This window comes from Phycodurus eques, chromosome 3 (genome assembly GCF_024500275.1).
Source record: "Phycodurus eques isolate BA_2022a chromosome 3, UOR_Pequ_1.1, whole genome shotgun sequence".
Classification (NCBI taxonomy): Eukaryota; Metazoa; Chordata; class Actinopteri; order Syngnathiformes; family Syngnathidae; genus Phycodurus; species Phycodurus eques.
Window position 1 is genome coordinate 32,979,094 of NC_084527.1, and position 24,347 is coordinate 33,003,440.

The window sequence follows — 24,347 nt, forward strand, 5'->3', positions numbered from 1 at the left end:
TGATTGGATAAACGAGTCGGGGGGGGGTCAAGTGCAACAGACGACGGGGGGGGGGGGGGGGGGAGTGAGTGAACGAGCTGGTGTTTGGAGGCGAAAGCACGCATAGTGAGTTGACCACTGAAAAAATATCAATGACATCATCAATTAATCTGAAGTCATTAAACCCCTAGCGAGTTGTGACTCCTGTGTGAACGCACACTTCAGACACAGCAATGTCTCGCTTTGGCGAGAGTTCAGTCTGATAGGCATAAGGGAATAAATCTCTAATGTCGCACCTCTGACTCACCAATTTATCGTCAATTCAGAGTGAAACTGGATATTAACATGTATTGGACTGAAAATAAACTACAAATTTGAAGCCTCAAAATGTAGCAGAAGGCTCCCCATTTCATTTTTTTAATCATTCACAGAAGATTATTGAATGGCAATATGGTCAAAAAATATATATGCTTTAAGAGTTTTTTTCAGCAGTATATTTTTAAAAGTGGAAAACCTCTGAAGACGAGATTCATTCATCTTCCATACCTCTTATCCTCACGAGGGTCACGGGCATGCTGGCGTCCTATCCCAGCTGACTCTGGGAGAGAGCTGGGGTACACCCTGAACTGGTCGCCAGCCAATCACAGGGCACATATAAACAACCACTCACACTCACATTCACACTTTAGGGTTTTGAATTAACCCGGGTCCTCAGAAATGTGGCGCAGACGTGCTAACCAGTGGTCCACCGTGCTGCCACGAAAATAAGACAATATGAAAAAATGTATTGCAGCATAACTGTTGAGTGATATAGTATAAAAATTGTGCTGTTCAATTTGTGTTTCTCCTTAATGAATTCAGCAGGGATCTCTCAGCTCAGAGAAAGAGTTGTCCCAATACTTTTCAGCTGATATTTCCAGCCACTCAATCCTGACGAAATCATTGGGCTCAAATACAGACGAGGCAGACCAGCAAAGCGGCAACATCTCTATGGAGGACGTTGCATCACAGCCTCCAGGTAACATGATTAAACAGTACGCAATACAGTGCAGATCACAGCCGGCACCAAAAAATAATGCCTGATAATAATGCCTGGTGGGATACAGCCTTACTGGCCAGATTCTGTGGATTGTGATAGTTTCAGTGATTTTGTATTTTTTTTTTTGCCATCACCAAGATTTTATGGTTTTCACATTTAGCCATGTTGAGGACGTAATAATAATAATAATATTATTATTATTATTATTATTATTAAAAATTAGATCCTTTATTATCTGAATATCTGACTCATCTTGAGACACTTTATGATCAGGCCTGCATTTGCTTTTGCTTGGAGGCAAGTTTCTCACATGCTTTGAATTTTGAGCTTTCAACTGCAGGTGTAAAACTTCAAATCTCTGTTGATGTTGTTTTTTTTTTTATTATTATTATTTTATTTTAATAAATTAGGGTGTGTGTTGTGTCCATTCCTATTTTAAGCACTGTTCTAACACGTAGCTGCTTCTTGTCCTCAGGAACCCCCACTTCTGCAACTGAAGTGAAATGTGATACCATGCACAGTGCATCACAAGACAAGACCTATGTTCTATCTAATTATCCTCAGGATGCAGTCGGCCTGCCCACTGTTGTGTCCAATCCCATCCCAGTGTGGAGCCCACGCCTTCATCACCAAAGGGTAATTAATTATGAGGATAAGCTGAGAAAAGATGAGGACTCAGAAACTGGAGTTGCTGCATTATCACTGGATGCAGATGAAGATGGTATCAATTGGGGGGAATTACACACATGTGTAAGCAATGATGTGACAACACCACGACGCAACGAGTATAAGGAAGGCTATACAAATGCCTATGAAATACCTGGATCAGAGTCACTCTTTATGCCGATCCGTTGCCTTTCAAAGCACAAATCAGGTGGAGAAGAGGATCAGTTGGTGTCGAAGCCTGAAGATAAAGCAGCGACACTGGTCACAAGTATGTTATGTACTGAAGGTCCAAACTTCACTGAGCAACAAAACCCCAGTGCTACTGGGCCTCCATTAAGTGTGAACCCATTCCAGTTCAATGGTACGCTGTGTGGAAAAAAATCCATGATTGCAAGTGGATGGGTAAACAATCAGCACTGTATGAAGGGAGGTCCAAGTGAGATTCGGGGTGTTTGTCCTATTGAGACGGTAACTCTGACAAGAAATAAGGATGAATCCTTTGGGCTGGACCTGGAGATCATATCATCACCTCTGAAAGTTGTCATCAATGGGTTAAAGCCTGGAGGTGCGGCAGAAAGGGTATGTCTGATTTAATTGTGTCATTTTAACGTCTATGAATGTAGTGCTAAAATTGAAGCAACAAAACACGGTTTGAAAACGGTGAAGTGTCAATTAAAAATAAAAATCAGTGATTTTTATCAGCTTTTTATTTAACCCCACAGTTGCTCAGTGTGATACATTTGTATCATATTCATCAGTCTGACAATGACATTTATCGGTGAAGATCACATCACAGTTTGATCTGAAATATCTTCACATTTTGTGAAAATATGTAAATCAGCTCTCAAATTTGTTTTTACCATGCCCATGACGTTTCCAAAACTGAAAAAGATGTCAGCCATTTTTGTTTTGAAATGACAATTTCTGGAACATTTTGAGGGTTTCCCTGCTATTGTACTTGAACCAACTTTCCCTGAAACATTCATCAGCTGACTCCCCAGTTTGAACCAGCGACACACGTGGATAAAATTGTTGGTACCCCTCTGTTAAAGAAAGAAAACCCCACATTGGTTACAGAAATAACTTGAATCTGACAAAAGTAATAATAAATACAAATGTAAGGAACTTTGACCAATGGAAATCTGACATTGCTTTTGGATTGTGACTCAACAGAATTATTTTTTAAAAAACAAGCTCATGAAACAGGCGTCGGCAAAAATTATGGTACCCCTACAAAAGATAATAAAATAATAAAATAATAATTATTATTTGAGAGTCACTGATGGTGTACTGGTGCACTCGCCTGACTTTGGTGTGGGCAGCGTGGGTTCAGTTCCCACTCAGTGACGGTGTGAATGTGAGTGCGAATGTTCCCTGTGACTGACTGGCGACCAGTTCAGGGTGTAGTCCGCCTTTCGCCCGAAGTCAGCTGGGATAGGCTCCGGCGTCCCGCGACCCTAACCAGGATAAGCGGTGTTGAAAATGGATGGATAATAATTTGACCATAGGGACATGTTCAAACAAGGTATATCCTCTAATTAGCGTCACAGGTGTCTTCAAACCTGTATTCAGTCAGTCGGCCAATTTAAAGGGTGACAAGTAATCACTGTGCTGTTTGGTGACACGGTGTTTACTACACTAAACATGGACGAGAGGAAGTGAAGGAGACAGTTGTCTCAGGAGATTAGAAAGAAAATAATGAACAAGCACGTAAAAGAAAAAGGCTATAAGACCATCTCCAAGCAGCTTGATGTTCCTGTGACTACAGTTGCACATATTATTCAGAAATTTAAGATCCACGGGACTGTAGCCAACCTCCATGGATGCGGTTGCAGGAGGGAAATTGATGCAAAATTGAAGAGACAGATAATACAAATGATAATAAAAGATCCCAGAACAACTTTCAAAAAAATTAAAGGTGAACTCCAAGGTCAGCGACACTGGAATTTGCAAAACTGCTGTGTTGATGTTGACAAGTCACAAAGCTTCTGGGAAAATATCCTCTGGACAGACGAGACAAAACGTTTTGGCAAGGCAGAAAGAAAACGTGAACTCTGCTTTGCTACATCTGGCACACGGTGCCTTGAATCTGTGCAGGCTACAATAAAATCTCAAGACCATCAAGGTCTTGAGATTTTATTTTCTCTTATAGAGAGAAATGTGCTGCCCAGTGTCAGAAAGTTTGGTCTCAGTCGCAGGTCATAGGTCATGTAAGAGGATAATGACTCAAAACACAGCTCAAATACTCAAGAATGACTAAGAGCAAAACATTCAACTATTCTGAAGGGGTTTTCTGTGAGCCCTGATCTAAATCCTATTGAACATCTGTGGAAGGAGCTGAAACATGCTGTCTGGCGAAGGCAGCCTTCAAACGTGAGACAACTGGAGCAATTTGCTCCAGTTTGCTCCGGAGTGGGCCACAGTACCTGCTGAGAGGCGCAGAATTCTTATTGACATTTTTAAAAAGTATTTGATTACAGTGATTGCCTCGAAATGTGCAGCAAAATATTAAGTTAAGGGTACCATCATTTTTGTCCAGGCCTGTTTCATCAGTTTATTTGTTCAAAATAATTCTGTTGAACCACGATTAGAAAGCAATATATGATTTTCATTGGTTAATTTGTCATGGTCTGTACCCTGCAGTTCCTTTTTTGGAACCTGGGTGGCGCTTTGTGCCTCGCCTTCCCCTCTCTCTCTCTTTGCCCAGCAATCATCCCCTCCTCGCCCGCGCACCTGTTCTCAATCAACGCTCATCACTGCCTGCATATGAGCCTGCCAGATCCAGGAATCCAGCGCCAAAGTATTGACGCTCATTCGTGGTACACAGGCCTACTCTCATGATACCTTCTCGTGTGCTCTATTGATTACTTGGCTACCCGCAATTGTACTAATCCTCTTGTGTCCTCCTCCATCCCCAGTGCTCCTTCCGTGTCTCCTGCTTCACTGCCCACGCCGTCAAGCTCTTACACCTGCCCACGCTCCCACTTCCTGCACCTTCCCTGTTCCAATGGACACCATCACTCCTCGGATATCCTACCTAATAAACCATTCTCATCTACTTCTTCCGCCTCCGCCTGCTTTTGGGTCCAGTCCCATATCATACAATTACCAATCGTGACATAATTTTCATTAAATGTTTTATTTATTATTACTTTTGTCAGATTCAAGGTATTTCTATGAGCCCTGCGGGTTTTTATTTCATTAACAGAGTACCAACAGTTTTATCCATATGTATAACAGATACATGGGCTTTCCTACCTTCCTTTAGGTAACCTTTACAATGGTACCTAAATCATCAAATGATTAATGGACTGTGGTGTGATGGAAGGATGATTAGGAGAAAGGTAGATAAAGGTACTGTTTGAGCAGGTGGAAAGGGCATACGGTTAGTAGCTTAGGAACAGAGTTCAAATTATTTTACCATGGTGTAGATAGGATGAGAAATGGAGTCGTGGTCATCCTAAAGCAAGTTTGTTAACAATGTCCTGGAGGTGAAAAGAGTGTCAGATCAAGTAATGAGGCTGAAGCTTGAAATTGAAGGTTATGTTGAAAGACCCTGTAAAATAAAATTAGAGATTTGTTTCTCAATACATGTACGAAGATAATTGCTGAAAATATGTGCAATGACTGAGAACTATGTCGTACTGAAATGTGGATATGTATCATTAAACTGTTTTTCACCATTTCATTTTTCCTGATATTTTGCGTCACATGGCACTGCTAAAACAGTGCCATGTGACGCACTTCGAAGTCAGGCATGACTTCAAATCAGTGATGACTTCTCCCACGTTATAAGACCTTGAGCGCTTTCATTCATGTCAGTGATTATCTTGGCATAATTGAAACTTGCAGGTAGCCAGCTAGTTATGCCTACATCCCAAAAATGCATCTTTCCTTCAGATTTGAATTGAGTGCCTCGTTGTTGGCGTTGAGTCCAGAGAGAAGGGAGCATAGCGGGTGTGGGGTGGTGGTGTAACTTGACAGCCAACGTGTGGACCGGGGCTTCGGGCTGGTGCAGCGATTTTATAGTGCCTCGGTGTCATTATATTATTTATTTATTATTATTATTATTATTTGTATCATTCAAATTTGGAAGGGTTATTAACAACACTCTCTTCAGAATCAGAATCATCTTAATTTTGCCAAGTATGTCAAAAAACAAACAAGGAATTTTGTCTCCGGTAGTTGGAGGCGCTCTAGTACGACAACAGACAGTCAATTGACAGAATACTTCTGACACATAAAGACACTGAGAAAAAAACATCACTGAGCAATAAAATGTTGCTAGTAATCTGGTAATGCCGGTACAATTGTTTTATTTTTATTATTGACAATTGTGCAAAAAGATGCATAGTCCTCTAGCACTTAGTGCAGTTTGAATGACTAATATAGCAATAGAGACTTCAAGGAAAGTATGCAGTTTAAAGTGACTAGTAGTGCGATAATCTGGGACAGTGTCAATTGTGCAAATGTTGCCGATACTCCTCAGTCAGTGTGCAAGTGGTGCAGATGCTACTCTGGCATGAGTGACCAGTATTGGTCAACAACAGATATGCAAATAGTGCAGCGTGGCGAGACTACTCCAGTGAGTGCACGAGTAATGTATAATTGGTCCGACAGAAATGTGACAACAAACTCAAAACAAAAAATTGGCAGCATGTTGCAATAGAATTGTAAGTTAGCTGTTTAATAAATTGATGACAAGAGGGAAGAAGCTGTTGGAATGTCTGCTAGTTTTAGTTTGCATTGTTCGGTAGCGCTTACCTGAGACAAGGAGCTGGAAGAGATGATGGCGCCTACCAGTGTGGTCGCCTCGGTAACGCGCTCTCTAGTATTGTCTTTGTCTTTGTTTTTGTGTTTTTCGTCCGTCTTTGGAGACCTTACACGACTCACGTACACAAGGGGAGACCTGCTAACCATCAAGGAGGCTACTCCGGACTTTCTGTCACCAACTTTCGAAAATCCGCTCAGTTTTTTCCCCGAGTTACTCACCGGAGCGGCGTCCACGGTTTTCGGCGCATGGATGCAGAAGCGGCGCCACAGAGGAAAACGAGCCGGCATTCAGGTGAAACTCCGCAAGAGAGGACACAGATTGGTGTTCCCGTCGATCAAACTCGCGAATGTACGCTCCCTACCCAACAAAATGGACGAGCTTCATCTTCTGTTAAAGACCAGTAAAGACTTCGGACGTTCCGCGGCCATGTGCTTCACGGAGACCTGGCTTTGCGACGCTGTACCCGATGGCGCAGTCATGCTTCCCGGCTTCAACATTCATGGAGCGGACCGCGACATGGAATCATCGGGAGAAAACGAAGGGCGGCGGGATATGCCTCCATATAAACGAAAAATGGTGTACGGACGTCACGGTGCTCAGCACACACTGCAGCCCGCATTTGGAGTCGCTGTTTTTGAACTGTAAACCATTCTACTCGCCACGTGAGTTTGCATCGTTTATACTGGCTGGAGTCTATATTACACCGCAAGCTAAACCGAACGCCGCATTGCTAACGCTCGCCGAACAAGTCAACGAAATTGAAAAAAAACACCCGGACTCACCCCTCATTATTCTCGGGGACTTTAACAAAGCTAAACTCAACCACGAACTCCCTAAATACAAGCAGCACATCGACTGTCCTACCAGGGAAAATAATACTTTAGACCACTGCTACACTACGGTAAAAAACGCATACCGTGCTATACCGCGTGCAGCCCTGGGCTCGTCTGATCACTGCTTAATTCACTTAATACCGACGTACAAGCAAGAACTTAAATGTGCGAAGCCAACAGTGAAAACAGTCAAAAAGTGGACCAATGAAGCCAAGATGGAACTTCAAAGCTGTTTAGACTGCACAGACTGGAGTGTCTTTGAAAATTCAGCTGGCAGCCTGGATGAATATACGGACACTGTCACATCCTATATCAGTTTCTGTGAAGAGGTTTGTGTACCAACAAAATCATTTCGGACATTCAACAACAACAAGCCGTGGTTCACTGCTAAACTTAAGCAGCTTTGCCAAGCTAAGGAAGATGCATCTCAGAGCGGGGACAGGGACCTGTATAATCAAGCTAGAAACCAGCTTACTAAAGAAATTAACATTGCAAAGAGGATCTATGCAGCAAAGTTGGAAAAACAGTTTAGCGCGAACGACTCAAAATCAGTCTGGCATGCATTCCAATCGCTGACTAATTACAAGCGACGATCCCCCCAAGCTGAGAACAATAGCACACTAGCCAACGACTTGAATACCTTCTATTGCAGATTTGAAAAGGACAGTTTCACTCCACACACCCATCCGGCCGCACCCGCGACCACAACCACACCTCTGACTTCTGCGTTAACCATCCATGAACAGGATGTGAGACGCATCTTCAAACAACAGAAGATTAACAAAGCGGCAGGACCGGACCATGTGTCCCCATCCTGCCTCAAAGTCTGCGCGGACCAGCTCGCTCCAGTCTTCACTCAGATCTTTAACAGATCTTTGGAAATGTGCGAAGTTCCATCCTGTTTCAAACGCTCCACCATCATTCCAGTCCCCAAGAAACCTGCAATCTCTGGTCTGAATGACTACAGGCCTGTCACTTTGACATCTGTGGTCATGAAGTCCTTTGAACGTCTCGTGCTGGACCACCTCAAGAGTGTCACAGGTCCCCTGCTGGACCCCCTGCAGTTTGCCTACCAAGCGAACAGGTCTGCGGATGATGCAGTCAACATGGGACTGCACTTCATCCTAGAACACCTCGACAGTGCAGGGACCTACGCGAGGATCCTGTTTGTGGACTTCAGCTCAGCGTTCAACACCATCATCCCTGAACTCCTTTCAACCAAGCTTCTCCAGCTCAGCGTCTCACCTGCCATCTGCCAGTGGATTTACAGCTTTCTGTCGGGCAGGACACAGCAGGTCAGGCTGGGGGAGGCCACCTCATCCACACGCAGCATCAGCACTGGGGCGCCCCAAGGTTGTGTCCTCTCTCCGCTGCTCTTCTCTCTCTACACGAACGACTGCACCTCAGCGAACCCGACTGTCAAGCTCCTGAAGTTTGCAGATGACACCACTGTCATCGGCCTCATCAAGGACGGTGACGAGTCTGCATATCGACAGGAAGCGGCTGGAGCTGTGGTGCGGCCGACACAACCTGGAGCTGAACACGCTCAAGACGGTAGAGATGATCGTGGACTTCAGGAGGCATCCTTCGCCACAGCTGCCCCTCACGTTGTGCAGCTGCCTTGTGTCAACCGTCGAGACCTTCAAGTTCCTGGGAATTACAGTCTCTCAGGACCTGAAGTGGGAGACCAACATCAACTCCCTCCTCAAAAAGGCCCAGCAGAGGATGTATTTCCTGCGGCTTCTGAGAAAGCACGGCCTGCCACCGGAGCTGCTGAGCCAGTTCTACACAGCGGTCATCGAATCAGTCCTGTGTTCTTCCATCAGAGTCTGGTTTGGTGCTGCTACAAAAAAGGACAAACTCCGACTGCAACGGACAATCAAAACTGCTGCAAGGATTGTCGGTACCCCCCTACCCACCATTGAGGACTTGCACAGCTGCCAGAACTAAGACAAGGGCGTGCAAAATCCTCTCGGACCGTCTGCACCCCGGTCACCAGCTCTTCCAGCTCCTTCCCTCAGGTAGGCGCTACCGATCAACGCAAACTAGAACTAGTAGACATTCCAACAGCTTCTTCCCTCTTGCGATCAACTTCTTAAACACCTAACCTATAATTCCATTACAACAAGCTGGAAATGTTTTGACTTGAGTTCGTTGTCACATTTCTGTGGGAGCCAATTATACATTACTCGTGCACTCACTGGAGTAGTCTCGCCACGCTGCACTATTTGCATATACTGGCCACTCATGCCAGAGTAGCATCTGCTCCATTTGCACACTGATTGAGGAGTATCTGTAACATTTGCACAACCAACATTGTCCCAGATGATCGCACTACTCGTCACTTTAAACCGCATACACTCCTTGAAGTCTCAGCGCCCTTTGCACAATGGTCGTTGCACCGGACTATTGCAATATTAGTCATTCGAACTGCTCTAAGTGCTAGAGGACTCTGCATCTTTTTGCACAATTGTTTTTTGTCAATGTCTTTATGTCTCCAAAGTGTTCTGTAAATTGACTGTCTGTTGTACTAGAGCAGCTCCAACTACCGGAGACAAATTCCTTGTGTGTTTTGGACATACTTGGCAAATAAAGATGATTCTGATTCTGAAGAGCTGGTGACCAGGATGTGGAGGGTCCAAGAGGATTTTGCACGCTCTTGTCTTAGTTCTGGCAGTGGTTTCTGTGGTGTGTCCAATTTAGAAGATGTATTGTCACGTTACAGGGACTGTTATTAGTGGTTTTGCCACAAGTAGGCTGTGAATTAGAAGAGACATTATGGAAGGAGTGAGACCAAGTAGCGAAGAGCATCCCAGGCAGAGAGAAAGTAGTTATTGGGGAAGATTTTAATAGACATGTTTATGAAAGTATATAAGCTTTTTTGGAACGTGTTGCAGCCATAAAATTCCAAGTTAATGATTATTTGCTAAAAACAATCAAGTTTATCAGTTTGAACATTAAAGAGGTTGTCTTTGTAGTGTAGTCAATTAAATATAGATTGAACAATGATTTGCAAATCATTGTATTCTGTTTTTATTTATGTTTAACACAATGTGCCCAACTTCATTGGAATTGGGGTTGTATATATAATTTTATATATATAATGCATTATTGACATGAGGGCAGTTGTTTGAGAGGAGGATGCGGGGGATAGGCTGAGGAAGACTTATGTTGACAGATAGGCTGCCCTGGGATTTTAGCTCAACAGACAGCACACACGACCTCCCAATCAATGACACGGTGGGTTTGAGTCTCGGTGTGGCTGACGGTGCAGGAATGTCAACGGAGTAGTGCAACACAGCGCAAAAACAGATGGCTTACACTTGTAGATGGAAAAGGCAAGTTGAGCCCAATTATGTCTAGTCATTATCACATGCACAAGGTCAAGGCTTCATTCCAAATTCCCAACCCAGTGAAGTAACGCTGCATGTTCTGGCAACCAAACCCTAGGAGATAGTCAAAGGCAGGTGTAATGCTAAAATGTCCACAGTAGCATGTTTTGAAATGTGACAATGAAGACCTGTTGTGATGCTGTACTTTGTAACGAGAAGTGTGATCCTTGTTGTCTTACTGACAGGAATCAAAAGGAGTCTTGTGTCCGGGTGATGAGATTGTAACCATTGCTGAAAAACTGGTGAGCTCCTGTAGCTACCAGGAATTATGTGATCTCATGCATAACCTTCCCACGACATTGTCTTTGGAAGTTAAGAAACCTGTCTCAGGTAGAGTCCAAGTCTTCTAACAGATTCATTGTTATCGTTTTTGTCTATATACACATATATTCAAATTAACCAATAATAAATAGGGACGGCAGTAATTCAGTTGCGTTAGTAGCTTAGTCCGTAAGGACTTGGTTTATGGACCAAGCAAGGGGCACTTACCTGTATGCCCATATAATTCATTGTTCATCTTGGGTAGCTAAATCTTTGCGTGTAATGCGTGAAGGAAAACAGACAGACAGACAGATTGGTAGATTTTTTTTTTAATCAAAATGATCATCTAGGGTTAGGCTCGAGCGCCCCGCGACCCAAACCAGAATAAGCGGTGTTGAAAAATGGATGGATGGTCTCTTCAAAATGTTTGGACTTCCAAAGTTCCCTCTGTTTAGGGAGCTCCTTGGCAATATTTCCCAATATTTGCATGAAGTGACACGTTCCAAACATTAAAATGTGACAGAAAATCTGGTATATGTATACACTGTACAAAAAAAAATACCATTCCTGTCATTCGGATAAATTCTGTGCTCCACCTCGGATTTGGTTCCAGCAGTAGAGATGGGTGCCTTAACCGGCAAACAAATGATCTTGAATTTCCCCTTTGGGGAATAATATAGGATTATCTTGTTTATGTTATGTAATACATGCACGTCACTTCCAGTAAGTTGTCAACTATAGCTAAAAATGAGGTTTTTCTCACACGTGTTGAGCACTCCCCGAACATACTCGAAGCTCAGGATGGGGTTACTCTATCCACCGCAAGGGCTACCGTAAGTGCCGTTGCGGTAGCCCTTGCTACGGTTGGCAAACACAGCGCACTACACTCTATACCCAATGGCGACCAACGTGTTGGAATATGAGGAGGATTTCTATGTACAGGAGCACTCAACTGAAATTGGCAATCGCTGTCCTGGTTGACACGCCTCTGCAACATCACATGGACATTGGGACAGTGCCTCTGGATTGGCAGTCTGGGGTGGTGGTACCCCTTTTAAGAAGGGGGACTCGAGGGTGTGTGCCAACTATAAAGGAATCACACTCCTCAGCCTCCCTGGTAAGGTCTATTCAGTGGTGCTGGATAGGAGGGTCCGTCGGAAGTCCAATTTCAGATTCAGGAGCAGCAGTGTGGGTTTCGTTCCTAGCCGTGAAACAGTGGACTAGCTGTACACCCTTGGCAGGGTCCTCGAGGGTGCATGGGAGTTTGTCTTCATGTTTTTTGTGGCCTTGAGGAAGGTGTTCGGCCGTGTCCCTCGAAGGAGTCCTGTGGGGAGGTGCTTCGGAGTATGGGGTACCATACCCCCTTATATGGGCTGTTCGGTCCTTGTGTGATCAGTGTCACAGTTTAGTCCGCATTTCCGGCAGTTATGTTGATGACATGATTCTGTAACTTGTGTGGCTTACACTACCAAGTAATGGGTATGGTTAAGCTAATGCTTTTTTTGCACTGTGGATAAGTGAGAATACTGCCACTTGGCAGATGCTGAAAGTAACTACAAAAATTACTTTTTTCCTGAACTGGTCGCCAGCCAATCGCAGGGCACATAGAAACAAACAACCATTCGCACTCACGTTCACACCTATGGGCAATTTAGAGTCTTCAATCAACCTACCACACATGTTTTCAGGATGTGGGAGGGAACCAGAGCGCCCGGAGAAAACCCACCCAGGCATGGGGAGAACATGCAAACTACACACAGGCGGGGCTGGGATTTGAACCCCGGTCCCCAGAACTGTGTGGCAGATGTGCTTACCAGTCGCCCACCGTGCCGGCGGGTCTTTTTCACCGTGTTGAAAATGAATTAAATTACTCGTCTTACTTTCAAAATTTCTCTCTCAGTTTTGCTGTTGTTATTTAAATTATAGCCAAAATAATCTTTCAAGAATAGGAGTAAAATATTCATAAGATATGTTGATAAAGTGTTATTGTCTGCTAACACGGATTACACTGCACTTATTATTATTAAAATAAAAGGAAGGGACATTTTTCCATAATCAGAAAAAGGCACTTTCATGAATAGTATTTAGCAGGGGCAGAAGCATCAAATAATAAAATTCACAAAAAGGAACTGGATATGAAACATATACTCACTCACAAATGAGATTAAATATTTCAAGCCGATCCTCTGAGATGAAAACCAAAACAGTCCTAAACATCAATTCAAGAAAACAGTTGGTAACATTCAAAGTCTTATTCGATGGTAAATGAAAACAGTCCAAAATGTGAAAATCTAAAACATAATGAATAAAAAAAATCTAATTGAAAAATGAATATTCGATTGATCAGTAGAATACTCCTCCGATGAGCTTGTTCTTCAAAATTGTATTAAGATTAGATATGGGTTTAGGGGAGCGAGCTCAAGGACTCTCTCCCTTAGGCTGCCGCATAACTCCTCTATTAAATTTTACCTAATCTATCAGCTCTATCTAATTAGATATACAGCAGTTAAATAGCTAAATATGATTCAGAATGCGCCTTCTGCTTTTTGCATCTAGTACCTTCTGGTCTTCAGCTCTATCCGGAGCTCTGCCGTAACACTACCCAAACAGCCTGTTCATTCGGCGTTGTGTGCTATTGTTCCATGCTGTTGTTCCTGTCCTTGGATATTTGTTGTCGTATGATTTAGCGATATCACGATGGTTTATTGTGTGGCAGTTGGTTGTACAAATGGTTCAGGCAGTGGCAAGAGTTTATTTGGCTTTCCAAGTGAAAAAGGAATACGTGACCAGTGGATAGGGAAAGTCAATCGACAGGGGAAGAAGCGTGGTCGGCTTTGGGTGCCTTGCAAGCGTTCCAATTTCTGTGCTGATCACATCGAACAGGCGTGTTTTGAGAAAGCATTGGATACACACGTGTAGTTAGGAAGAGGCTGAAACCAGCTGCAGGTGCCAACTATTTTTCCTAAAGCCATCGGGACCTTAACCACCAGCAAGAGAACTAAATCTCTCGGAGTCGCCACGGTGCAGCGCCAAAGTGGCGCAGACAAGAGGAGAGGATTTCCTTTTATATGCCTACGACTCTATTATGGTTATTATGCAATGGGCAGTAGGGAAAAAAAAGACCCATGCGGTACTTCTTAGTACCGTCGTCTGTACTTTTGCCTATATGCCAACTCAACAGAAACGGCAAAGACTTTCTGTGCGGCGTGTATTAAGCTACTCAAGCGAGGGCCACACAATATATAGGAATACTGCATACTTTGTAAAAGCTTGTGCCGTGTCACTGAAATATATGTGAATATATAATACGTATAGTCATGCTAAAAAATATTGGCACCCCAGTATTTCTAGCCATGACTGTATAAAAATAAATGCTTTTGACGAACCATCACATCGACCCAGTGGACACTCTCTTCTTCTGTTGTACAGCTGCCACTTGGCTGCTCGCCGTCGTCACTGTCAGGTTCCGACCTCCTGATCGGCTCAAACATGTACGGTTTGACGATGCCAAGTTCAGTTGGGTGCTCCTGTACATCGAAATCCTCCTCCTCCTCATATTCCAACACGTTGCTCGCCATTGGGTATAGATTGTAGCGCGCTGTGTTTGGCAATTGAAATGTCACTTCCTGTAGCCCCTGCGGTGGATAGGAGTAACCACACTCGTGTCTTGAGCTTCGGGTATGTCCGGGGACTGCTCAATACGCATGATAAAAACCTCATTTTTAGCTAAACTATAGTTGACAACTTTCTGGAAGTGACATCCATGTATTACATAACATACAATATTAATAATGCAAATATGAATTTTAACTGACTCCATAACACCGTTTTCCTCTGACCTTTAAGATTTGGCATAACATACTGTGATCTCTTTGTTCTGGTCAGAACCCGAGCTGCAGCGTTCTGAATGAGCTGCAGCTGTTTCATGCTCTTTTGGGAGATTCCAGTCAGAGGACATACAATAGTTACAATAGTCAAGTCGACTGAAGATAAAAGCATGGCTGAGCTTCTCCTGGACTGCTTGGAACATGAAACTCTTCACTCTGGATATGTTCTTCAACTTGTAGAAGGCTATATTAGTGATTGATTTGAGATGACTGCTGAAACTCAGATTAGAATCTGTCAGCACACCAAGGTTTCTGACTTGGTCTTTGGACACCAGCCGGCGCCATGTTAGAAGCCAGCCAGGCATTAGCTCCTTGTGGTTGTCGGTGAAGCCTTGCAAACAAGAGGGAAAAACCTTTCATAGCAAACAACACATCTTGGACAAAAAACAACAACAAAATACAAACTGAAGGAAAATATAAAGGAGAAAGAAACAAAGAAATAAAAGACAAACTGAGTCAGAGTGGTCCAACATTTTGCTGACTCTCAGGCTAGTGCCCGGAAGCACCTAACCAAGCAAGCCCCAACCCATTGACACTAAGCCATATACATAGCCATTTAAAAAAATACTTTTTTGAAAACACAATTTCAAAACAACACATGATCACCATCTTGAAACCCAGTGAATTTTTTTTTAAATGCCCCTTTATTGCCTTTGAAACATATGTAGAGCATTATCCGCAGTCCCTCCTGTCTTCTCGTCCTTTCCTCTCTATGTATTCTCCACCGACGGAGAACTATAGCTACAACGGCCCAGGGAAATCCACTTTTCCTTCAATCGCACCATGTTGTTTGTGGTTGAATAAAATAATATAGTTGGTGCTTCAAAACTTTGGCCGATCAGAACGCCAGGGGTTGCATCTTTTGTTTTTTTTTTTTTTTTTGCTGGTAGCAAGTTAATAGGTAAGCAAGGGTAAATTGCTAGTTCAGCAACGTCGTTTAGTGTCCAGCTGGCTTAATTGAGAGTAGACTAACCTGAATGCCAATTCTTAGACCAGACACGAAATGACTTACTTTAGCATGGCTCATGCTCATAGGTGTTACCTGCTTGTCAGCCCCTGGGGATTCTGGAAGTTCAAAACAATAGTAAAAATTAGCTGTTTAGGGAGTGACGTTTTGGCACATATTAGCTTGGTGCCGCAAATATACATTATCCCTCAAATATATAAGGGACAACTTTTAAAAAGGATATAAAAAGGCTTTCCAGCACTATAAAATGTTGTGACAAAAAGCATTGTTACAACAGAAAATGATCTTCCAACCACATTTCCAAACTTATTGTATTATGTTTAGTTTGAAGTAGTGTAGTTGATACCTTAATTTATCATCGCATAGATGTTGCTATGGAGCTTGTACATCTAATTTAAGTGTGTATAAAAAGTTTGACTTTTTTTTTGTACAATGACTAATCTTTTATTTTTTATTCAAGCTGTAGATGGGCTTTCCGCATTGACAGTGTTCTCTGGGAGCAGTGATGGAGCCACAAGACTCATCCCAGACATATCGGAAGTATTAAGTGCCAAGATAGTTCACTCAAACCACAAACCCCAAATGAACAATGACTGTCAAACTCCAATCACCAGCATTGATGATATTATATCAGAAATTAGCCCCGTTAGTGAACCTGCGCATTCCCCGTGCAGCACCTCTCCTCTACCAAATATATCTGAGAAAGATGATATTCATGTTCCCATTCTGTCAAGTTCACGCGACTCTTCTGCAATGTATACAGGAAATGAAAATGGGTGTCCCAAATATGTGAACCCACTTCTTGAAAACAACTCTACTGCTGCAAGTGGATTATGCCCAGAAATAAATGATGCTGGTATGCATAAAGAGAACCACCCCAAAGGACTTCACAACAGTGATTCCAGTGGTGACTTCACACTTGACAATGATGTCAAGCTCAGTAAACGAGCCAGTGGCAGTTACCATCTTCATGGGTCATCCTCAAATGGGAAGGAAGTGGAACTTAGTTCCTGTGACAATCAAGTACCCATTGATGATAGACATATATATCTCAACACACCATCAACTAGATCTTTGCTTTCACACCATGGCGGTGAAAACAAAATCCTGGATAAGAATATTGATATGTTTCTCAGCTCCTCGGATATGATCAACAAAGAATGCTTGGCACTTTCCCAGTCGATACGAGTCTTAGCCACAGAGAAACCATGCTCACCTTCAAATGCAGCATCTGCATCACTTATGGAGTATCACATTAATAATGCCATTGAGTCTGACTCTGACAAACCTAAAGCTTCTGAGGCATGCAATAGAAGCCTTTGTATTCATGGTAGCCTTTCCCCACTTGATTACTGTCCCAATTACAGTAGCAATACAATGTTGTATTGTGGTGGCTTGCTCAACTCAGATGTACTGAAGCAGAGGTATTTGAATGTACAGACATCTGAACTTACATCAGTAACAAACACAAACAGTTCTACCACTGACAGATCAGCTACAGCGTTGTCAAACACTATGATGAACGAAGAAAAAAACTTTGTGTGTAGACCAAATTTAATCCCAAATGTTAGCCCCAATACTACGCATCATGTTCTAACATTCCCTGATCAATGTCAAGTTGAAACTCAGATCAGACCAGACAATAGCCTTAAACTGAAGCATCTAAGAATAAAGACTTGTAACACCAGAGAAGAGCCATTGCAAAATCCTACCAAAAGTGAAAGTAAATTTCTTTCATCAAGCAATAATAATAATTCCTTCTTCAACCAGCCTACAAACCTACCGCCAGAGAAAATATTGTCTCCGATTTTTAAGGCCAAAAACCCACTTAGCAACAGTGTTGCTTTAGCTAAAGCTAGTGTAAGAAAGACAGTGCATGATACATCAGATGAAACATTTGGAACTGTAACTTCAAACAAAAAAGATATCAAGTTAGATGTCAAAGCCATATCAAACATCAAGACATTGTCACACACACCTGTCACGCAAAGAACATTTATTGAAGTTCAGTTGTCTTCTTTATCTGGTATGCCACCTGTTAGGGCAACAAAGCTCATAGTAGATTTAAATAACGCTACAGCAACTCAAATAGGCACCGATGCAAGCTCAACAACTGTGCTCCCGAATTCCAATTCCATATTAGATATGACAAATGTCACTGTTGATAAAATAGTATCCAATGCAATGCCTCTTACTAAGGAAACTAATCTAGGCTCAAGTAATAACTTGAACCCCAACATGGAGACAAGTGATACCCCGAAGTCTAGGACATCCAAACTGTACAAGAAGACAATGCTGAGGCGAAGTTTTGTCGCAGAGACTCCCTTTTCGGCGGACTACAATCCCTTCTCTGTCCAACACAAGATAAAGTCCTTTGAAAATCTTGCTCACTTTGACAAGCCTGTGGCTAAATGTAGTGACATTCAGTCTTATGGTTTGGCATACAGGGCGTCGCTCAACGAAAGGATTGCAGGCTATATGGGCATAATAAAATGTTCTGACGACCGGGCACAACAACGCCATTGTAGTTCCTATGAAGGCAATTTATTCTCAACCAGACCCTGCTCATCACTGATATCACAGTCAAGCATTACTTTGAAAAACCTTGATCCTCCATGTGCTAGCGCCAGTGCAGGTTGCTTGACTAATAACAGTCTTGTCTCTGAAGTTCTGAAAGTTCCAGATGTTACACCAGAGACTCCGCCAGTGGTGCATAGGAAAAATGCCAGACCTTTCCGCAACCGTTTGCAGCAATCCAGGACTCGAAGTCTGCCTGAATTGGGAAAAAAGTTTACAGCTGACTTGTTGACCAGAATAGATGGTTTAGCTGATAAATCTGAGAGCACCATCCTATCCACTGCCACACAGACTGTGTGCTCTTCACCTTCTGCACTCCATACGAAAGTAGAGATGACAAAAGGAAACACTGGATCCACTCAAGAAACATCTGACAAAAACTTTGAGATCCTGAAAAAATCTGAACAGTCTGGACCATCTTGGACCAGCAGGTAAGGAATTAAGTTAAATTATTCAAAACTGTTCCTTCTATATTCCAGATTGTTTTAGCAGTGTGTGCGTTCAAAAAAAAAAAAAAAAAAAGCTAAAAAACCTTACATGTGGCAGCTGTACACAATATATGTAGATGAAATAGACATTGTATTTGGACATCTGTCTTATACACAAAGAAATTAAAAAGAGAGGAAATTGGAGTTGCTCCATTTTTAGCAGCTATTACAGCTTCGACATTTCTGGGAAGGCTTTTGACAAGATTTTGGTATATACAGTGGGTACGGAAAGTATTCAGACCCCTTAAATTTTTCACTTTGTTATATTGCAGGCATTTGCTAAAATCATTTAAGTTCTTTTTTTCCTCATAAATGTACACACAGCACTCCATATCAACAGAAAAAAATTGAATTGTTGACATTTTTGCAAATTTATTCAAAAAGAAAAACTGAAATATCACACAGTCATAAGTATTCAGACCCTTTGCTGGAAGCATGTATTTAACTTGGGTGCTGTCCAGCTTTTCTGATAATTCTTGAGATGGTTCTACACCTTCATTGGAGTCCAGCTGTGTTTGATTATACTGATTGGACTTGATTAGGAAAGCCACACACGTGTCTGTATAAGACCTTGCAGCTCACAATGCATGTCAGCACAAATGAGAATAATGATGTTGTTTGTGCCTATGCATCAAACAGCAGTTCAGAGTACCCACCCTTTTTGGAGTCCTTGGAGGGGTTGCTTGAGAGCGCTCCCACTGGGGACTCCTATCGGTCTGCTGGGAGACTTCAATGCTCTTTTGTTCTCTTATTGGAATTCTGTGCTCATCACGGATTGTCCATAAAGAACACCATGTTCAAGCATAAGAGTGTCTTGGCAACAGGTCACCCAAGGCCGCAGTTCGATGATCGAATTTGTGGTCATGTCATTGGACTTAAGGCTGCATGTCTTGGACAGTCGGGTGAAGAGAGGGGTGAAGCTGTTAACTGATCACCACCTGGTGGTGAGTTGACTCAGATGACGGGGGAAGATGCCGATCCGACCTGGCAGGCCCACACGTATTGTGAGGATCTGCTCGGAACGTGTGGCAAAGTCCCCTGTCAGAAGGAGATTCAATTCCCACCTTCGGCAGAACTTCACTCCCACGTCCTGAGGGAGGCGGGGGACATTGAGTCAGAGAGGACCATATTCCGCGCCTCCTGAGTGGGCCGACCAGAGCTGTGGCCGTAAGGTGGTCGTGGCAGCAATCCCCGAACCCGTTGGTGGACACCAGCGGTGAGTGATTCCGTCAAACTGAAGAAGGAGTCCTATCGGGCCTTTTTGGCCTGTGGGACTCCTGAGGGAGCTGATGGGTACCGGCTGGCCAAATCGGAATGCAGCTTTGGTGGTCGCTGAGGCAGAAACTCGGGCATAGGAGACGTTTGGTTAGGCCATGGAGAACGACTGGGCACTGCTGACCTCGACTCGGGACGTTGTGAGTCAGTGGGGAGAGTACTTCAAAACCTCCTCAATTCCACCGACACGCCTTCCCACGAGGAAGCCGAGTCTGGGGTCTCTGAGGCGGTCTCTCCTATCCCTGGGGTTGAAGTGGTTGAAAAGCTCCTCGGTGGCAAAGCCGGGGTGGATGAGATTCGCCCGGAGTTCCTAAAGGCTCTGGATGTTGTGGGGCTGTCCTGGTTGACACACCTCTGCAACATCATGTGGACATCGGGGACAGTGCCTCTGGTTTGGCAGACTGAAGTGGTGGTCCCCCTTTTTAAGAAGGGAGACCGGAGGGTTTGTTCCAACTACAGGGGGATCACACGCTACAGCCTCCCTGGTAAGGTCTATTCAGGGGTGCTGGAGAGGAGGGTACGTTGGGAAGTCGAATCTCAGATTGAGGAGGAGTTTCCGTCTTGGCCATGGATCAGTGGACCAGCTCTACACACTCGGCAGTGTCCTCAATTATGCATGGGAGTTCGCCCAACCAGTGTACATGTGTTTTGTGGACTTGGAGACGCCGTTCGACCGTGTCCCTCGGGGAGTCCTGTGGAGGCTACTCTTGGAGTATGGGGTACTGAACCCCCTAATACGGGCTGTTCGGTCCGTGTACGACCAGTGTCAGAGTTTGGTCCGCATTGCTGTGGCAGTAAGTCGGACTCGTTTCTGATGAGGGTTGGACTCTGCCAAGGCTGCCCTTTATCACCGAGTCTGTTCATAACATTTATATACAGAATTTCTAAGCGAGGTGTAGAGGGGTCACGAGCTGTGATGATGAGGGATCGAAGGTCACCGGCATTCAATGTTAGTTTTTGGCCTTGCTGCGTACATGCAGTGATTTCTCCAGATTCTCTGAACCTTTTGATGATATTATGGACCGTAGATTATCATCTTCTTTTCCTCTCGGCTTGCCCCGTTAGGTGTCGCCACAGCGCGTCATCCTTTTCCATGTAAGCCTATTTCCTGCATCCTCCTCTCGAACACCAACTGCCAGCATGCCATCATGCTGGGAGTTCATAGCAAAACCTGGCCCTCTTGAATGAAAATTAACTTTCGTTAAAAAAACCGTCCTTTGACGCCAGAATGACCGCATTCTCAATAACGTTCATCAGGCAGAAATGAACTGGTAATAGACCCATAACGTAATAACCGGCCGATAACGTAATAAAAGTCCTGACAGTATAACGGAATAACTTTTGGCCAATGTAATAACATTACATTATTGGCCTGGCAATAAATAAATAAATATATATATTTGCAAATGTAATAACTCAGCTGTAATAATATGCAAATATCACTTTAATTCACTTTTTATTTTGGGATACAACTGTGAAAGTGCATACACTCGCCGTCACTGTCTGCCTCTATCACTCTCCCTCTCTGTTTTCCCTGGTAGGACAGTCGATGTGCTGCTTGGATTTAGGGAGTTCGTGGTTGAGTTTAGCTTTAAGTCCCCAAGAATAATGAGAGGTGAATCTGGGTTCTTTTTTTCCAAGTTCGTTTATGGTATTTTCACGACCATAAGGCGCACCATGTTAAATGGCGCAGGCATGGTAAAACATACGCCAGCTTAAAACATACGGTAGCATGCATGCACGCTAAAACAATTTTTTTTAAAAGGCAGCGGGAGCAAAACTGAGTTCGGCTGTACCTTTTTGAAGTATTTAACAATGTACTCACGTTATTTTTTCATCAATCCTCATCCACAAATCCATCAAAGTCTTCATGTTCTGTATCCGAAATGAACCGCTGGGCAAGTTCTCCATCAAACACGGCAGGTTCCCTCTCATCATTGTCGGAGTCAGTCTTGTTGCCGGGGGGCTCCTCAGAAATGATGCCGGCTTCTACGAAAGCTCTAACAACAGTGCAAGCAGACACGTTAGCCCAAGCATCCACAATCCATTCACAAATTGTGGCGTAACTTGCCTGGCGCTGCCTCCTAAGTCTTAGTAAAGCTGTGTTCGCCATCTGTCATCCATCGCTCCCACACTGCTCGCAAATACACTTTGAACGCCCTGTTTACACCGATGTCCAGCTGTTGGAGTTCCTTTGTCAAGCCTCCCGGGATGATGGCAAGCTCCGAGTTATTGCACTCAGTCGAATGGTGACTGTAGAGACTGTTCTTTGCACATTAATCCATTGCTCGAGTTGATCTTCCAACTTGGGCCACCTCGCTTTGTTTCCGCGGAAACTCAGCTTTATCTTCTTGATTTGCGCCGCTCGTTTTCCTGCTTCCTCCACTTGCGAACCATGGATTTGTTGATCTTGAATTCTCTCGCGGCTGCTCGATTCCCATGTTCCTCTCACATTCCTCTGCGTAACTGATAGCTTGCAGTGTAAACTGTGCTTTATAAGCGTGTCTCTTTGTAGGTGCCAGTTTCGGGGTCCTTCCCCAAACCAATGTTGTTTTGCACAAAGCACATACCGCCGCTATATACCTACTGGGGGCGTGCCTTTAGCATCCTCCTTCACGCGCACCCTTCCCCCTTTAATGACCGCATGCTGTCCTCAGCCATGTCCGCTTTTCCTCTATATAAGGAGCATGTCGGCAGAAATGCTCCCAGTCAGTCAAGCGGAGCGCTCATCGTACAACAACATTTATAGAGTTTGGAACTCGGTGCACACATAAGGCGCGCCGCATTATCAGGCGCCCCGTCCATTTTGGAGAAAATGTAAGACTTTTAAGTGCGACTTGTGAAAATATGGTATTTAACTTGATGGTTCGCATAAGCCCTATTATTCATGCCTGCTTACACTTTCAAACTATCTCCAAATGTACAGTGGAAACCAGATGGTTACATACACGATATAAAAAGACGGATATACTTTGTTATTCACTGTCTAACATTAAAACAGACAAAACCTTTCCTCTTTTAGGTCAATTAGGATTACCAAAATAATTTTTATTTGCTAATTGCCAGAATAATCAGACGGGGATTTTTTAGGGACAATTTTTTTCTTATTCAAAGTCTATAAACATACATTACATACACAGTTCATTAGTATTTGAACTGTATGACTTGAGTCAGACATTTTGGATATTCTTCCACAAGCTTCTCGCAATAGTTGGCAGGAATTTTGGCTGTTATCTTTTAGCGCCTTTGTAACCAGTTTGGGAGTACACTTCGGGTCATTGTCCATTTGGAAGATCCATTTGTGCCCGAGCTTTAACTTCCTGGGTGATGTCTTGAGATGTTGCTTCAGAATTTCCACATTATATTCTTTCCTTATGATAACATCAATTTTGTGAAATGCACAAGTCCCTCCTGTAGCAAAACAACCCCACAATTTGATCCTGCCAGCCCTGTATTTCAAAGTCAGGATGCTGCTCTCAGGCTTGCTAGCTTCTGTCTTTTTCCTCCAAACATAACGATGCTCATTATGGTCAAACAGTTCAATATGAGTTTCGTCAGACCACAGGACAGGTCTCCAAAAATGAAGGTCTTTGTCCCTGTATGCATGTGCAAACTGTAATCTGCCTTTTTAAAGTTTCTTTTGGAGTAATGGCCTCTTCCTGGCAGGGTGGCCTATCAACCCATATTGGAACAGTACTTGTTCACTGTGGATACAGTGGACACACGATTAGTGGCTTCAGTCAGCATCTTCACAAGGTCTTTTGCTTTAGTTCTTTAGTTCTTGGGTTGATATGCACATTTTGAACCAAATCACGTATATCTCTGGGACACAAAACCCGTCTCCTTCCTGGGTGGTATGATAGCTGGACATTCCCATGGTGTTTATACTTGCGTACTGTACAATTGCTTGAACAGATGAACGTGGCAACTTGCGGCATCTGGAAAATGCACCCATGGAAGAACCAGACTTGTGCAAGCCCACAATTTTTTTTCCTGATGTCTTGGCTGACTTCTTTGGATTTTATTTCGACAATTTTACACAAAGAAGCAGTGTGTTCAGCTGTGTCTTTAATTAACTCAGATGTTGTCAATTAACCTATCTGAAGGTTCCAAATACATTACATCATCATCTGGGGTTTCCCAAATTACAGAGAATGGATGGAAGTTTAAAATAAGTTTTTAAAGGGATGGTAATCTTATTGTATGTAC

General features: G+C 43.4%; 1 protein-coding gene across 12 annotated transcripts in view; it reads left to right on the plus strand.

Annotated features, from left to right (window-relative positions):
* Positions 1-24,347, plus strand: part of pdzd2 (PDZ domain containing 2) — a 136,255-nt gene that overhangs the window by 104,102 nt on the left and 7,806 nt on the right. For 10 of the 12 annotated variants that reach the window (XR_009768352.1, XR_009768351.1, XM_061673119.1 and 7 more), the window contains 4 exons: positions 841-997; positions 1,494-2,263; positions 10,869-11,013; positions 16,259-18,806. Coding sequence is in view for 10 of the 12 variants with exons in the window: in XM_061673119.1 (XP_061529103.1) it covers positions 841-997; positions 1,494-2,263; positions 10,869-11,013; positions 16,259-18,806 (3,620 nt within the window). In the remaining 2 variants the exon portion in view is untranslated. The remainder of the gene's footprint in view (positions 1-840; positions 998-1,493; positions 2,264-10,868; positions 11,014-16,258; positions 18,807-24,347) is intronic. The other 2 variants (XM_061673122.1, XM_061673121.1) reach the window with 2 other exon arrangements.